Source organism: Mastigoproctus giganteus, chromosome 4 (genome assembly GCF_048544385.1).
Source record: "Mastigoproctus giganteus isolate SK-2022 chromosome 4, ASM4854438v1, whole genome shotgun sequence".
NCBI classification, from domain to species: Eukaryota; Metazoa; Arthropoda; class Arachnida; order Uropygi; family Thelyphonidae; genus Mastigoproctus; species Mastigoproctus giganteus.
In genome coordinates, this window is record NC_143578.1 from 49360724 (window position 1) to 49378479 (window position 17756).

General features: G+C 37.3%; 1 protein-coding gene across 2 annotated transcripts in view; it reads left to right on the top strand.

Moving 5' to 3' along the window:
- Positions 1-17756, top strand: part of LOC150086705 (protein LZIC-like) — a 67633-nt gene that overhangs the window by 16672 nt on the left and 33205 nt on the right. For both annotated transcript variants that reach the window (XM_090371535.1, XM_090371534.1), the window contains exons 2-3: positions 5438-5563; positions 17590-17725. In XM_090371535.1, coding sequence (XP_090227661.1) covers positions 5463-5563; positions 17590-17725 — 237 coding nt within the window. In that variant the 5' untranslated portion in view covers positions 5438-5462. The remainder of the gene's footprint in view (positions 1-5437; positions 5564-17589; positions 17726-17756) is intronic.

The following is a 17756-nucleotide window of genomic DNA, read 5'->3' on the forward strand; positions in this document are numbered from 1 at the left end:
AAGGTTTCTCAAAATGGAAAGTTGAATGCAATGTGCTATCATCGGCAAAACTATGGATAGGATTTTCAGTCAATGGAAGAAGGTCATTGATATACAAGAGGAAAAGAGTGGGGGAAAGAACTGAACCTTGGGGGACACCGGCATTAGTGGAGAAGTTAGAAGACAGAGAGCCATCTACCATCGCCCTCAGTGAGCGATCAGAGAGAAAACTGGATAACCAATTACTAAAAACAGTTGGCAAACCATAAGATGGAAGCTTGTTTAGAAGACCTTTATGCCAAACACGATCAAAAGCCTTTGAGATGTCAAGAGCAACTACTTGTGTTTCACCAAACCTTTCCATTGAATTAGTCCATAAATGGGTAACATAAGCAAGAATATCTCCAGTGGATCGACACTGACGGAATCCATACTGGTGATCGTTGATCAGACGGAAGGTTTCTAGGTAGTTTAAGAGTTGGCGGTTAATTAATTTCTCCGTTACTTTAGAAAGAGTAGAAGTAATTGCAATGGGACGATAATTGGATGGGAGGGATTTGTCACCCTTTTTAGGAACTGGCTGGATATGAGCAAATTTCCAAGCAGAAGGAAAAACACCTTTGGAATAAGAAAGTGAAAAAAGGCGGCAAAGAATAGGAGTAAGTTCAGGAGCACAGGTTTTGAGAACAAGTGGAGAAATACCATCAGGACCTGGAGCTTTCTTAGCATCAAGATTCATCAAAATCCTTCTGATATCCTTTTGACGAAGACCACAGGAGGCATTGAATGGAGCGTGTTGGGAATGGTGGGAGGTGTTTTACCAAGATCATTAATACATGAGCTGGAAGAAAAATGGGATGCTAGCAGGTCAGCTTTATCCTTGGCTGAAGTGACAACAGAACCATTTGGTTTTGACAGAGGTGGGCAAAAGTTGCGGCCAATAGCTTTGGCAAGAGACCAGAATGCGCGGCTACCATTAGGGCAAGAAGCAAGTTTTCTACTCTTAGTCTGTCCAAAATCTAGTTTGGACTGATTAATAACTGCTTTACAACGGTTGCGAGCTTTGGTGTAGGCAGAAAATGAAACTGAAGAATTAGAAACAAGCCAATTACGATATGCAACATTCTTCTCTTGGACAGCCTTAGCACATTTATTGGAAAACCAAGGTTTAGATAAAGGACGAGATTTTAAAGTGGAGTGTGGGATAAAGGATTCCATTCCTACAAGAATAATTTCACTGACACGATCTGAGCAAACGTTGACATCAGAAGTTTTGAAACAGTAATCTGACCAAGGAAAAGAAGAAAAGAAGTCTCGCAGGTCATCCCATTTTGCATTCTTGTAATGCCAAACAACACGTGGTTGGAAATAGCCATGAGATAAAGGTTCCATTGGAGAAGAGACAATCGCCAAGTTGTGATCTGAAGTGCCTAAAGGACCTCTCACTTCGACCGTGTACTTAGAAGGGTTGTTTGTGAGAAAAAGATCAAGCGTATTGGCTGTATGATTAGGATTGTCCGGTATTCTTGTAGGTAAATGAACAATCTGTGCTAGGTCATTAGTAATTGCAAAAGCCTCAGCACCTCGACCTGCTGGGTTGATGTGACTAGAAAACGGAAGCCAGCTGAAGTTGTGAACATTAAAATCACCAAGGAAAATTACTTCACTGTTAGAAAAGTTGGACTGGAGAAAGTCAAGTTGCAAAGAGAGGAAGTCAAAGAGCTCCAAGTGATTAGTGGAGTTGGGAGAACGGTAGAGACAACAGATGAATTTGACACAATGAGGTAGAGAGATTTTAAGCCAGAGAAGATCAAAGAGAGGAGATTCCAAATTGCCAAGTCTCTGACAGGGAATATCAGAACGGACATATGCACAAGTACCACCTTTGAGGCGAAAGGAATCATACAGCGAATAATTTGGGCATCTGAGATGAGCAGTAGATGAATCAACCGATAACTGAGATTCTGTCAGAAAAAGTACATGGGGTTTGGCAGAATGCAAGTGGAAATGGACATCGTTGAGATTAGAATTGAGACCACGTATATTTGTGAAATGAATTAGGAAGTCCTTGGGAGGTTTAGATCTTTTCGCAGATAAGCTTGCTCTATTAGTTTGACAATTCATGGTGTATTCAATAGTAAGAAAAAGTAGGTGGGACATGCTGTATGAAGTAATGAAATTTTTGGATATGGCGTACGTGGTAAGAATATACCCAGATCCTTGACATAACGTGGCCTCGACAATGCTCCCCGCATACACACTACTCGGACTCCCTCCAGTCACTATCTGGCAGAGTAGAGGCAGCAAGATTATACACTAGCTGATCCGGAAGCTTCCTAGAGAGTTACCAATAGGTTCAGTCCGGTGTACTAACTAGCGGCCGGCCTGCGAACACCGTTTTAGAGCTGTACCCTCGAAATGTAAGGAATATTGGATCTCGCCACAACGTTCATCATAACCTCAAAAGTCATCAATCATACGGCATGATGGAAGAGATAGGGAAAGGTTGACCGGAACTTAGCTCTAGAGACTAAACATGGGTTCCACCATTTCAAGCCTCCAATAAGCAAAATGGTGGTATTTCACCGGTTGATGACAGTCATCTACCACCTAGTACTGCCTGGTAACATAGAGGGGCGGCGTTCCTCCATGTGGTGTGGGCGCCACACCTCGACCCCTGCTTACATTGGTTCACACCTGGGTGGTCACCCACCATGTACTTGTGCATGGAGGTTATACCCAGGATTACTAACAGTCCCACCATCGTGAAGGTGCAAGCAGAGGATTTGGCTGTCACAGACCGTCCGGACTTCGCCGAAATTGGGTCCACTTGACTTGAGTGTCACCCGAATATCAGTTCCATCAGCGTTTTAGACTCCCAGATAGCAAGTACAGCTTGTCTGGCATATCTGAGAGAATGTCTGTGACAACCTCAAGGACCAAATCTATGGTACCAATTTATGGTACCGGGTCAAGTGCATTGGACTCAAGCTCTCATCTGATCAATGAAACCAGTATAAATTCTGTAAGTCTTGATCTACTCATCATATACTAGCTTATATTACTCTTTTTTTTTTTTTTTTTTTTTTTTTTGGGCAAATTTGATGGAAAAATTGAGTGAAACCTTGGCAGTTGCTCTTGAGATTTCTAAAGCTTTTGATTGTGTTTAGCCTAAAAGTGTTCTAAACAAGTTTACATGTTTTGGGTTGCTGACAGAGTTTTGCAATTAGGTATCCAGTTTTCTCTCTGACTGTTCACTTTGAGTGATGGTAGATGGCTCTGTCTTCTAATTTCTCCAGTAATACTGATTTTCCCCAAGGTTCAATTCTTTCATTCTTTCTCCCACTGTTTTCCTCTTGTATAATAACTACTTTCTTCCATGGACTGCAAATCCTATCCATAGTATTTGCTGATAATAGCACAATACATTCCATCTTCCAGTTTGAGAAACCTTGCCCTGCACAAACAGCGTCAAATTCTCAAATCCACCACCAATTCCTTAAATGCTGATTGCCAGGTATTTTCCATTGGGGCAGTGTTAATTTGTTTAATTTCGATCCTTCTAAAGCTCAATCCTGTCTTGTACCTTGCAAAAAAAAGGAAGTTTTCTGCTCTATATTTACCTTCAATGACACTCGGATTTCCAGAAAAGATTACATATCCCTATTAGGGATCACTCTGTCTTGTAATCTCTCTCTCTCTCTTGCCATAAGCACATCACAAATATTAGCTTATCTGCATGAAAAAAAAACCTTGTTTTCTTCTTTTCTCTCTGCATTAAATTTCTTCTAAACAATTACTCTGTACAAATCTCAAATCTGTCTACCAGGAAATATTGTTCTCCCATCTGGGGCGGTGCTCCTAAAACTTCTGAAGCTTCTAGACTCCACTCAAAATGGAGAAATCAAGTTTATTAAATGTCTCACTCTCTGTCTCATAAATTTTAAGTTTCTGCTGCATTCATTTTCTATAGATACTTCCATGGGTACTGTTCTTCTGAATTGGCTTCTATAATTCCCCCATTCTCTTCCAAAAAGAGTCCAAACTCATACCTCAACCTGTCAGCACCCATCCTCTGTCTAACTACTCCAAACTTAAAAAACCAACTTTCTCATCCCTTCTAGGTCTGTTCACTGAAGTAGCCTTCCTTCAGATGTTATTTCCTGAAAGTTGCAACCTACAGAAATAGAGGCTAATATCAACAAGTATCTTCTCTCTTCTCAGCCTTCCCTTAGTTGCTAATGCTCCTAAAAACCAAATAACTAACTAACTATCTTCTCAGCCTTCAACCCGTGCACAATAATAAGTACTGTAGGTTCCTAACATTTTTGTGTTTGGGGTATTCATTTAAAAAAAAAAAAATTTCCAGTAAGTTCTGCCATCTATTATCTCTGTTCGCAAGTAATTGTAATGTATAATAATAGTTTATATTATTATTATTAGCCATATGGTGCAAATCCTGGGTATGCCAAGCCCATACTCACAAGATGTGATAAATATATTATAATAGATGGCAACACAAAATGAGCTTTTTAAAATCAAAGGTGATCACACCTGAGATCCATTATTATCTGACTTGAGCCTACAAAATTCTTTGGAATTAATCCAATTGATAAAACTGAATCATGTGATATAATTAATAGATAAATTATAGATTCCATCAGATAAATAAGTATTAGTAAAGAGTTTTCTGTGGCTTTTTTAAAATTTTTATTTTTGATTTGATTTTTGATAATTTCACTTTAATTCTGAACAGTCGAGTTAAAATAAGAAATTAATATTTAAATGCGAAGCTGTCAGTTTTACAAATTTTCCAAGTTCTAGAGAATTTTACACTGAATCCAATTCCTTATCACAGAATCCAGATCCACGAGGTTCTGGATTCTGTGATCAGGCTTCATTCAGTAATTTCATTTATACATTTAGCATAAATTATATTACCTGAATAATCTGTTATTTGTCATATCAAAAATAAAGGTTACATTTAATGTTTAGTCTCAGTTCCCAGTGCTAAATTTATTTTTTTATATTACTTCCATAGTTTTTTTTTTTTTTTCATTAAAAAAAAAAATCAAAAAGTTGGGTAAAAAAAGAGGAAATGGACAGTGGATTTCATTATAGATGCCAAAAAATAACTTCATTGCACTTGCCTCTAATGCTTATAATGCTACACTGCTTCTTATACTTATAAATATCTTTATTGGACTAAATTTCTCCCCCACCCAACAATAGTGAGATATTGATTTGTATTTTAAACCCATTTCCTCCTGAATATCTTTTTAAGGATATCTATTTGTAGATGCAGAACCCAAGGTCAAAGTTGTGAACAAACATAATCAAGAATGCTTCAGTAATTTATAATGATTGTTTGCCATAAATATTCAATTTTTATTTTTACTAACTAATGATCATGATTTGGATCTTTCCAAAGAATTTAAATATTTTCTTATTATTACAGAAAGCTACTTTAAAATTTTGTGAACATGGCCTCACGAGGACAAACAGAAACCATTCATTTAAAACACAATCTTCAAGATCAGCTAGATCGACTAATGGCCCAGTTATCAGATCTAGAAGAATGCAAGTAAGGTCTTTTGAAATTGTGTTTGTGTGTATATATAATTGTCTTGCCCATTGTTAGAAACACTGTCTCATTTTGGTAGTGGTAGTACTTGTATTGACCTTGCTGTTGGCCTTCTTCTGTAGGATGGTTCCTGTATCTCTGTGCCTTACATACATTTTGCTTGTATAAATCCAGCCTCATAAATTATATTTTAATGACTTGAAGCTCAAGCTATATCAACTATTCCTGGTTTTTTGTTTTTTTTCCCATTTTTCTTTTTTTTTCCCCTCCTCCTCCTCCAACTTTTTCCTCTCGATATTCTTGGGGTTTTGGAAGGATGAACCATACATGCTATCCACATGTCAGGAACAGGTATAAAAGCAACTGCATTCATTCTAGAAGTTAGCAGATTGATGAAATACAGTAGATTGGTTAAGGCATTCAGCTTAGCTTCAATAGAGAATCATCGTAGGGTGCCACTGCACCCAATCTGTTCATGCCATTACAGAAAAACTATAACATCCTAAATTAATGCTGGCTGACAACACCAAATGGAAATATCACAGTGTCTCTGCAGCCTGGGAAGAATGAACCATACACGTTATTCACATGTTGGCTTGCTCATTGGTGGGTGAGCAGGTACCCTGTTGTTGCAATAGCGAAGTATAAGTCCACAATATGAGAGATGCTTGGTGGTGTGTGTAGTTTAATCTAAAAAATGTTTCTTGACTAAATGTCTAAGAGGATGAGAGTTGGTAACCATGCATAAAACCAACTCTTTCATACTCTTAGACATTTAGTCAAGAAATATTTTTAGAAGTTTGCATATGATAAAAGCAAAAGCATTAGCAATATTTTATTACGATTATTAATTGTGTTTGGTAATGTTTTGGTTATAAATGTGTGTTCAGTCTTGAGTGATCTGCCCCAACCCTGTTTTTCCCATAAGGCCTGTTATTTATATTGCATGAGGGCTTCTAGGAACACAACTGCCATGTTATATGAGGACTAACTGTATATGAAAATGTAGGATATAAAAACAAGAATAGTAATATCACAATCTAACTCTTGTACTTGTTTGCATGCATACGTGCACACAAGCACTATTTAATGATAAAATTAAAAATATAAGCATGAAGGAGATTAATACTGTATATATCCAGTAATATATTTAATAACAAAATGTAGCTTTCAGGGTAAAATAGATCCCTTCATCAGCAATATACAGATTCTAACAGAATCTGTATATTGCTAATGAAGGGGTCCATTTTACGAAAATATTCAAATATTTTACGAAAATAACGAAAATATTCAAAACGATTTTCCTTCCTTTGTTTTGAATATTTTCGTTAGAAGGAAGGAAAATCGTTTTGAATATTTTCGTTAGAAGGAAGGAAAATCGTTTTGAATATTTTCGTTAGATTCTTTTAATTGTGTGAATTTGATTTTTAATTGTTTTAAATTTATATGAATTGTGTTAAATTGATTATTTAATTATTTATAATTTACTCTAATGTACCGGTAAGTTGTCGGTTTTTTTTGTTTTAATTTCTGGAGGGTATCATACGGAAGTGTTCTACTTACTATATTGAAGTAAACTCCTCTTATTATTTTACTAATATTATTATCAACGTAGAACATATTGAGTATTACAACTCTGATTCATACTATCTAATTACTGGATATATACAGTATTAATCTCCTTAAACAATGAAATCCAGTACAACAGGCCCATTTGTATTTATAAGCATGAAATAGTCATAATGGAGAAGGTATCAGATGACATTTTACAGATTGAATATTCATGAAAAACATCTACTTGTAACAGGAATAAATATATTAAGCAAATAGAGCAGTAAACTTGGTACTTCTGCATGTATACTTACATGTACACTAATGCTAGGAGCATAGTAAACCAAGCCATTCCTGGTCAAGTCATCAAGTGTAGACATTGTGAGATTATCAGAGATTCGTTATTATTCATATATAAGGGATTTAGAATTGGAATATGGGGAGTACAATGCATACAGAAAAGAAAGACAGGATGTGGGGGGAGAGTTTATGCCTTTAGTTAAGAAGTGCACAAAATCAAAGACAGTGCATCCATTGGATATGGGTGGTCAGGGCAATTTTTTCTGCGAAGTACTGGGAAAAGAAAAATGAAAGTAGGAATATGCTATAGACCTAATGCTTGTGATGAGTATGACAAACTGAACAGAAACATAGTGTGGTTAGTAAATCACACTGCCTTAACTGGGGATTTTAACTATAGATATTGACTGGAACTTGTGTGTTGGTCACTCGCACACTATCCAGACTTTTTGTGGATTTATTGGATGATTGTTTCCTATAGCAGCATGTTCAAGAGTACTGCTTCCTCTTGTTGCCTCTTGAACATGCTGCTATAGGAAACATGTTCAAGTGGAAGCAAGTACACTTGATCTGATTATCAGCAGTGATTCATCATGCATTAAGAATCTGTAAGTGAATGATCCACTGGATGGCAATATACAGTGCAAAGATGTGGGATTTACTTGAAGACATGGCTACTGTCAAGGGCAGAGAGAGGGCTTCTGCTTTTGTAAAGGTGGCTACAATGGTCTCTTGACAGTTTTTAAAATTTGTGCATTGGAACTGACTGTTAAAATTACCAATAGCAAATTCTAAATGGTTACATTCATGTAACCATTTACTTCTATGATTACATTCAGGAATGTAATCATAGAGGCTACTAGGCTTTTTATACCAACTTAAGAGATAAATGGATGTGAGATAACTGATGAGACTTTAGCATTAGTAGAGGCATTTGATGCAAGAAAGCAAGCTTATGCAGCATCAGCCAAAAAAAAAAAAAAAAAAAAACCACTTCCACTTCACCCCTCTGTTCGTTGAAAATACCTGTCCAGCTGAGCCTTAAACTTATTTAGGCTATCAACTTCCATGACAAGGGATGGAAGTCTGTTCCACCAACCAACCACCCGCTGGCTAAAGACAAATTTCCGCACGTCTATCCTACATCTGTCTTTCCTCAATTTGAATTTATGCCCTCTCAGGTGATTATTCTGAGTGAGAGGAAGAATCCCATCAGCATTGAGCATGCTCAAACCATTCAAGGCTTTATACACCTCTATCAGATCACCGCGCTGGTGCCTAGTCTCCAGACACTGTAATTTGCAAAACTTAAGCCTTTCTTTGTAAGAGCACCCCTTTGTTCCATTCACTAATCTTGTTGCCCTTCTCTGTACTCGTTCCAGCAGCTCTACATCCTTCTTGAAATGAGGCCCCCCGACCTGTATACAGTACTCTAGGTGTGGCCTGACCATTGCTACACCATGAGCTACTCTTGCAGCCCGTCTGCACTGCTCAGTGAACTTCATATCTGCCTGCACAACCACCCCCAGGTCCCTTTCATTCTCTACCACTGTCAGTGTAGTACCACAGAGTTGATACGTTGCTCTGGGGTTGCTGTTTCCCATGTGTAGTACTTTACATTTGTCAATGTTAAACTTCATTTGCCACCTCTCAGCCCAACTGCTCAACCTTTCCAGATCCTGTTGCAGCAGCATAGTGTCAGTAGTGTCCTTGACAACCCTGCCTACTTTTGTATCATCTGCAAACTTCGACATTAAGCTTGATATACCATCATCAATATCATTTATGAATAAAGAAAACAATAATGGACCCAATACTGAGCCCTGAGGGACTCCACTAATAACATTAGTCCACGGCGAGCAGTGTCCATTGATTACCACTCTGTCTTATCTCCCCCTCGGCCACCCCTTTATCCACAGCAGCAATTTGCCTCCAATGTCACACTGCTCCAATTTGTGCAGCAGTCTTCCATGTGCAACAGTATCAAAAGCCTTTCTAAGATCCAAGTATATAATATCAAAGTTATTCCCTGCATCCAGTTCCTTTGTGACTGCATCATAGTATCCAATCAAATTGGTCAGGCAAGACTTCCCCTTAACAAAACCATGCTGTGTCCGAGCTGTAACTGAAGTCTTGTCTAAATGATCCTGCAGTGCATCTTTAACTAGTGCCTCCATTAATTTTCCTGGAACAGAAGTTAAACTCACAGGTCTATAATTACTTGTGTCAGCCTTTGTGAATTGGGATCACATTTGCACATCTCCAGTCTGTGGGTACTTCCTCTGCTGCCTCTTTTAATATAACTGGATAGATCCCATCCACCCCGGGTGCCTTTCTTGTGTTTATCTTCAACAATTTCTCCTCCACTTTACTCTCAGTTATTACAAGATTCTCTAGCTTACTGCTAGAGTTGAATACACCTCTGGCTTTCCCCTCGCTAAATAACTCCTCATGTGTGAATGTCGATGCAAGATATTCATTTAGTTTGTTAGCTACCTGAGCAGGATCATCAACAGTTGACACATCGATATCAAGTGGACCAATCTGATTCATCCCCTTCCTTCTAGAGTTTACATAAGTAAAGAACTCTTTGCTGTTTTTCTTTGCATCCCTTGCCAAAGATTTCTCGTAATCTGCCTTCGCCTGCCTAACCTCCTTTGTAACTTGGTTACAGATCAACTTGTATCTATCATAGGCTTCTGTGTCGTGTGTTAATTTGTATGTATCCCATGCATGTTTCTTCTCTGTCATATGCCTCATCAGTTCATCTGACATCCATTTAGGCCTAAACCTTGAACAATATTTCTTAGTTGGTATGTAAAGCCTAGTAGCTTCCAAGATAAGTTCTTTGAATGCTTCCCATTTTGCATTTGCTGTTGGTAACATCATCAGTTGGTCCCACTGTATAGAATTTAAATACTGTCTCAGTCCATCGTAGTCGCCCCTTTACGAAAGCAATAACCCTTCCCTTTACCCCTAATGGTGGTTACCTCTTTGAGTAACTACCATTAGGGGTAAAGGGAAGGGTTAGCAGAGAAGAAAAATGCATGGGATGCATACACATTATCAGGTGATACAGATGTCTATAGTAGATATAAACTAGTCTGCAATTAAGTTACAGAGGAGGTTAAGCAAGCTAATTCAGATTAAAAGAAGTCTCTGGAAAAGAATGCATAGAAAAGAAGCAAAGCCTGCTTTACTTATGTAAACAGTAAAAGGAAGGGGATGAATCACATTGGTTCACCAGATGAATGATTTAACTGTTGATGATCCTGCTCAAATTGCTGACAAACTGAATAGATATTTTACATCTACATTCACATGAGGAATTTTTTAGGGATGGGGAAACCAGAAGTGTGTAATATTCTGACAGGGAGCTGAATGATTTTGTGATAACTAAGAGGAAAGTTGAGGTGAAATTATTGAAGCTAAACATAAAAATAGCACCTGAGGTGGATGGGATCTATCCAGTCATATTAGGGGAGAAAGCAAAAGAAGTAAGTTAAACTTTAGCTGTGATTACGAAGCACACCTTTGGATTCAGAGGAGGACTCTCTGGACTGGAGATATGCAAATGTATCCTCAATTCATAAAGGGAAATCAAAGAGTGACACAAATAATTACAGACATGTTAGCTTGACTTCTGTTCCAGGGAAAATAACAGAGTCACATTTTAAAGATCTAATCCAGGACCATCTAGACAGGAATGCAGTTATACTGCAGTCACCGCATGGATTTATTATGGAGAAGTCATGTCTTACCAATCTGATTGGATACTGTGATACGGTAACAAAAGAACTGGATGCAAAAAATAATTTTGAGATCTTGTACTAAGATTTCAAAAAAGCTTTTGATACTTTTACACATGAAAGACTGCCTTTTACAGATTAGAGCAATGTGGCATTAAGAGCAAGTTACTGCTGTGAATAAAGGGGTACTTATATGAGAGAAGATAAAGTGGTTAACAATGGGCACTCTTTGACTAATATTATTATTAGTGGAGTCTCCCTGGGTTCAGTGCTGAGCCTGTTGTTTTCTATATTCATTAGTGATATTGATGAAAGCACATCAGGGCTTAATGTCTGAGTTTGTAGATGATGTGAAGGTTGGCAGGGTGATTAAACACAGTAATCAGGTTATGCTACTGCAAAAAGCTCTAGACAAATTAGGTAGGTGGGCTAATAAGTGGCAATTGAAGATCAGTATTGACAAAGGCAAGGTACTTCATATAGGAAGCAATAATTCCAGTTGGTGTACCAACTGTGTGGTGCCACACTCAGATTAATTAGATATGAAGTTCTATATATCAGTTAGATGTGAAGTTCTACTAGCAGTTCAGACAGGCCGACATGACAGCTCATAGGATTTTGCCAATGATATACAGAAATTTTTCCAGTGGGGATAAGAAGATAATTATCCCATTGTATAAGCCAATGGTCAGGCTACATCTGGAGGCCTCATTGTAGGAAATATGTGGGTCTGTTGGAACTTGTGCAGAGAACAGCAGTGAATTAATAAGAGGAGCAAAAGGGTAACTTACCAGAAGCAGAGCTTAGAGACTAGGCACCTGCAAGTAGATCTGATTGAGGTGTTGAAGGTTTTGAACAGATTTAGTAAACTCACTGCTAATGGAATCTTTTCTCTTCCTCAAACTATAAACATGAGGGGCATAAATTCATACTGAGGAAAGATGGACACAGGGTAGATGTACATAAATTTGCTTTCAGCCAGTAGGTGAACGATTATTAGAACAAACTCCCATCTGGTGTTGTAGAAGTGGGTAGTTTCAATAAATTCAAGGTGGAGCTAGACAACTGTTAGAATGCCTTGAACGATAGAAGAAATATGCTTGATTGTAGTCTACTACACTCCATACTTCAAGACAAAACTGATGCTCCAATGCTCCTGTCATATTAATTTTTAACTGTCCATGTGGCCTTTGAGGGAACATATATTTCATATCACCGAATTTAGAATAAATCATCTTGACTTTTAATAGAACTGCAGCATTTCTTAATGAAAACAATATTGATATCTTTTTTAGCAAAATCAGGGTTAAAAATGAATTTATAATCTGTTTTATAGTTTATAATAATTTGCATTATATTATTAAGTTTTATGTATTATTTAAAGTAATAAAAAAATTTATCTTATTGATAATGATGTAATATCCTTTTTTTAATGTTTTTGCTTTTAATTATATTGTATCATTCTTTTTAATTAAAAAATAATAATACTCTACTATTTATTGTATCTGTGTTTAAATTCCTTAAAATATTTTATTTACTGGAGATTATATATGTTTTGCATTTATAAGTATATGTGATAATTATGAAGTGAATTGTAAATCACAACTTTATGCTGTTGTGATTAATAAAAAAATAAAAATAAAAATGGACAGATGATATGGGAAGTATTGGCTTTATTTTTTATTTATTTATTTTTTTTTATTTGCTGGTGCTATGTAAGCCTGCTTCCTTGTATTATTTGCCACTGCTAATGCTTTAGTCAAAAATGTCTGCATGAAAAATTAATTAAAATATTAAATCTATTATATACACATCATCATCATCAGCCATTTTCAATCCACTATAGGATGAAGGCCTCTCCAGCAACTTTCCAGTTCCTTCTGTTTTGTGCAATGGCCATCCATTTACTACCCACAAACTCATTAATTTCATCTGTCCATCTCTGTTGTTGTCTTCCAGGTTTTCTCTTTGCTCCTCTTGGGTACCATTCTGTTATTTTCTTAGTCCATATGTCATCATGTCTTCGAGCTATGTGTCCTGCCCAAGGCCATTTTAGTTCTTTAGTTTTGATAAGAATATCCTTTACTTGAGTTTGCTGCCTAATCCATGTGTTTCTCTTCTTATCTAACGGTCTGATTCCCAATATAATTCATTCCATTCTTTGCTCTGTAGTTCTCAGCTTCTCTTCCATTCTTTTGGCGAGTGCCCAAGTTTCACTTCCATAAGTCATGGTTGGGAGTATACATTGGTTCATTATTTTACGTTTCGGACAAATTGGGATATTGCTGCTCAGTATGTGACTATATTTCCTGAATGCTACCCATCCAAAATTTATTCTTCTCTTGACTTCCATCCATTTATCATTATTACAGCTAATGACTTGTCCCAGATAAGTATATGACTCCACCTTTTCAATTACTGCTCCTTCAATCATTATATCCGTTTCTGTGGCATACTTGTTCATCATTACTTTTGTTTTAGCCATATTCATCTTTTGTCCAAAATCCTTACTTACTCTGCATAACTGATTAAGATTTTCCTCTAATTCTTTGGGATCGTGGCTTATGACCACAATGTCATCTGCAAATCGTAAATGGTTTAGGTGCTCTCCATTCACATTGACTCCTTTCTGCGACCAGTCTTAATCTTTGAAAGCTTCCTCAGCAGTAAACAACTTCGGAGATATTGTGTCTCCTTGTTGAACTCCTTTCTCAATTTTAAATTTATTACTGTCTTTGTCTAGTCTAATAAAGGAGGTAGCATTCTCATATATTTTCTTCAAAATCATAATATATGTGGTATCTATGTCTTGTCTTTCCAGTGCCTGAAACATTGCCTTATGCTGTATGGAGTCAAATGCCTTTTCATAATCCACAAATGCCAGGCATAATGGTGTTTTATATTCATTTGCTTTCTCCATTAGCTGTGTGGAGTCAAATGCCTTTTCATAATCTACAAATGCCAGGCATAATGGTGTTTTATATTCATTTGCTTTCTCAATTAGCTGTGACATTATGTGAAGGTGATCCATAGTTGAGAATCCTGTCCTAAAGCCAGCTTGCTCTTTCGGTTGATTCTCATCAAGTATTCTTTCTAATCTGTTAGTAATGACCCTTGTGAACAACTTATAGATGTGGGATAAGAAGTTAATTGCTCTATAATTTCCAATTTCTGATTTATCTCCTTTCTTATGCAGCAAAACTATGATTGCATTATTCCACTCCTTAGGCACCATACCTTTTCAATGCATTTTGTGAAGTCTTGCCAGTTTTTGTGTCATGTCTCTTCCTCCCAATTTTAACAACTCTACAGTAACTTCATCTTCCCCCGGAGCTTTCTGATTCTCCATTTCCTTCAACGCATGTTCTACCTCATCAGGAATGATATCAGGTATGTTGTATGTGTTACTAATTTGCGATCCATCTTCCCCACTGCTGGCATCATTCCCTTGCTCCTTGTATAACTCTTTATAGTAGTCTTCTGCTATTTGAATTATGCCTTCTCTGCTATTCATAAGTACGCCATCGCTATTCTTCAGTTTCAGTATCATTTGTCTTTCTGTATTACTGCTCATGGCTGCTGATTTAAATCCTTTGTGTTTTCCCTTAATACTTCTACTTTTCTTGTGTTAAATTTTCTTATGCCTCTCTGATTCTCTTTCTAATGGCTTTGCATAACTCATACTCAATTATCTCCCTGTCAGTGTTTTTCTTGCTCTTCATTTGTCGTCTTCGGTTCATCATGACAAGTGTTTCTTGACTAATTTTTTTCTTTGGATTTCTTTTTACCTATAGGTTTCTTGGGCTTTATCACTTTCAGAAAGTTGTAATATTCCTCGTCGATACCTTGGTCCTGGACAGTCTGCAGAAGTTCAAACTTGTTCTTAAGTTCCAGTACATACTGCTTTTTCTCCTCTTCTGTTATCTCAAAGACCTTTGTATTATTTACTCGAGTCAGTTTTTTCCCTTTCTTATCTTGCATCTATATCAAGTGTGTATCTTGCCATTCTGTGATCACTTCCAACATTTACCTTGTTCAGGACAGTAACATCATTCACGATATATCTTCTGTTAGTGAGATGAAGTCGATTTCATTAGTTGTTAATCCATTTGGACTCTTCCATGTCCGCTTTCTGTTAACACTTTTCTTGAAAAAAGTGTTCATTACCGACAGTCCTGGAAATTCTGCAAATTCCACAAGTCTTTCACCTTTCAGACTTCCATCCCTTGTCGTGGAAGTTGATAGCCTAAATAAGTTTAAGGCTCAGCTGGACAGGTATTTCGAACGAACAGAGGGGTGAAGTGGTTATTTTTTTTATTTTTTTATTTTATTTTATTTTATTTTATTATTATTTTTTTTATTTTGGCTGATGCTGCATAAGCTTGCTTTCTTGCATCAAATGCCTCTGCTAATGCTAATACTTTCTGTTCACCCTTTTCTTGAAAAAAGTGTTCATTACTGACATTTCTCTAGATTCTGCAAATTCCACAAGTCTTTCACCTCTTTCATTTCTTTCACCAATTCCAAAATTTCCTATAGTTCCCCTTTCTGCGCTGTTTTGTCTCTTTCTAACCTTAGCATTGAAGTTCCCCATAATGATAGTGTAGTGAGTTTTCTGTTCATCTAGAAGACTCAATTTTGGTGTACATTTCTTCAACCTCTTCATCATCATAACTCGATGTTGGTGCATAAATCATTATAACCTTTGGCTTATACCTCTTAGAAATCCTGAGTAGTAAGTAATCTCAACACCCTTGGTGATGTACTTTTGAATTCCAAAATGTTGTTTTTTTATATCTTTATGGACCAGAAAGCCAACTCCACCTTCACTCCTTTTGCTGTTTCCATTGGTGTACAGCAGATTTCCACTTGATAAACTTATAAGTGATTCATTTCTTCTTCTTGTTTCAGCCAAACTGATGATATTCCAATTTACACTTTCTAATTCCTTTTCCAGCTCTAGTATCCTGTCTTCACCAATGAGCGATCTTATGTTGTAACAGGCCAAGTTCAGTTTCCGTGCATGGCAGCCTGATCGTACCCAGAGATTCTTAGCACCCTCTGCTTCCACTCTGATCCTCTCGCTGTTGTAAGGGGGGGGGGAGTGAAAGCCGCTGGGGACTGAGGGCCATTTGTTTCGTTGTGCTGTCGTGTGCTGGAGGGTTTGGTCTTTTCCTCTTCACGCTGACCAGGCGTCTTGAAGAGAACCACTCTACACTTTCATTGCCACCTAAGTGACGTAACAGGGCTTACCATCGAGATGTGTGCATGAGTGGATTTTAGGGAGGCAGGCCAACCGGACTTCTTCTGAAATAGAAAGATATTGGATCCATCAGTGCTTTAGACTGAGTGTCTGATAACACAAGGCGCCTCCGTAGCCAGGTGGGAAGGAGCAGCAGTGCGTAGCACATGCTTCTTGATTAGACCGGGGTTCGAGCCCGTCACCACCAAATACGGAGGATGCGGAAAGGTCAGGGAATGACCACCGCATATCCCGGAGCAATATGGCCTTAGTTGCTAATACTCCTAAAAACCAAAAATAACAAAATCTGATAACACACCGAATGCCTGTTCCTCTCTAAGCCCCATTATATACACATAAAAACCTAATTATTGAGAATATGTTGCATGTCATGTTATCAGGGGATAGCATCATTCATTTCCCATTAATTGTGGACTGTGACACAATAGAAAGAGGGTTTTATAGATGGGGAAATATATACTCACATAGTATTCAAGCTAGACGGTCAAGTTTATCTTTGGAAAATTCATGAAGAATGCTGCTACAGTTAATTGTCTCAACAGTGACATTTGAACGAGGAAGCATTATGGTATAGGTCTGCTTTTTGTTTTTGAACTGGAAACATTAGCCATACCTCCCAAAACTCAATGTCATTTCATATATTAATATTTTGAATAACTCTATTGAACCCTCGCCCTGCCAATGCTGTGGAGCTGAGCTTTTCATTTTCTGGTACAGTAATGTTCCATCCCATAGAGCCAATATGTGCATGCCTGGTTTGAGGAAAGCAAGGTTCCAAAATTGGTCTGGGTATCCTGACTTAATCTCAAAGGACACCTTGGGCAAGATGAAACACTGGTTCAGAGCATGGCCAGTATGTTACACTTTGATTGCTGTCATTCCTTCAATGCAGTCAGCATTGAAGGAATGATACTATCAAATTCCAGCTAACTGTTAATGTTAACTGATCAGAAGTCTTCTATGAAAGTTAAACCATTTTACTGATCCAAATACTTTTAAGGGGCAATATATATTTTCCTTTGATAGTTGCATAGGAGAAATTAATTTTATTTTTTTTTTATAAAATAAGATGCAGTTATTAACTGTTTAAATTCTGATTTTTTTTTGGGGAGGGAGGAAATTTTAAGTGAATTAAATGAATTTCCATATCCTCTTCTAACTAGGAGTGAACTTGAACCAGAAGAGTATGAAGAAACAAAGAATGAGACTCTAGAACAGCTTAAAGAATTTAATGATAGTCTTAGTAAGGTGATGTGTGGTAATATGACCCTGGTAGATGAACTTGATGGAATGCAACTTGTAAGCAGTTTGAATTTGTTTAATTAAATGT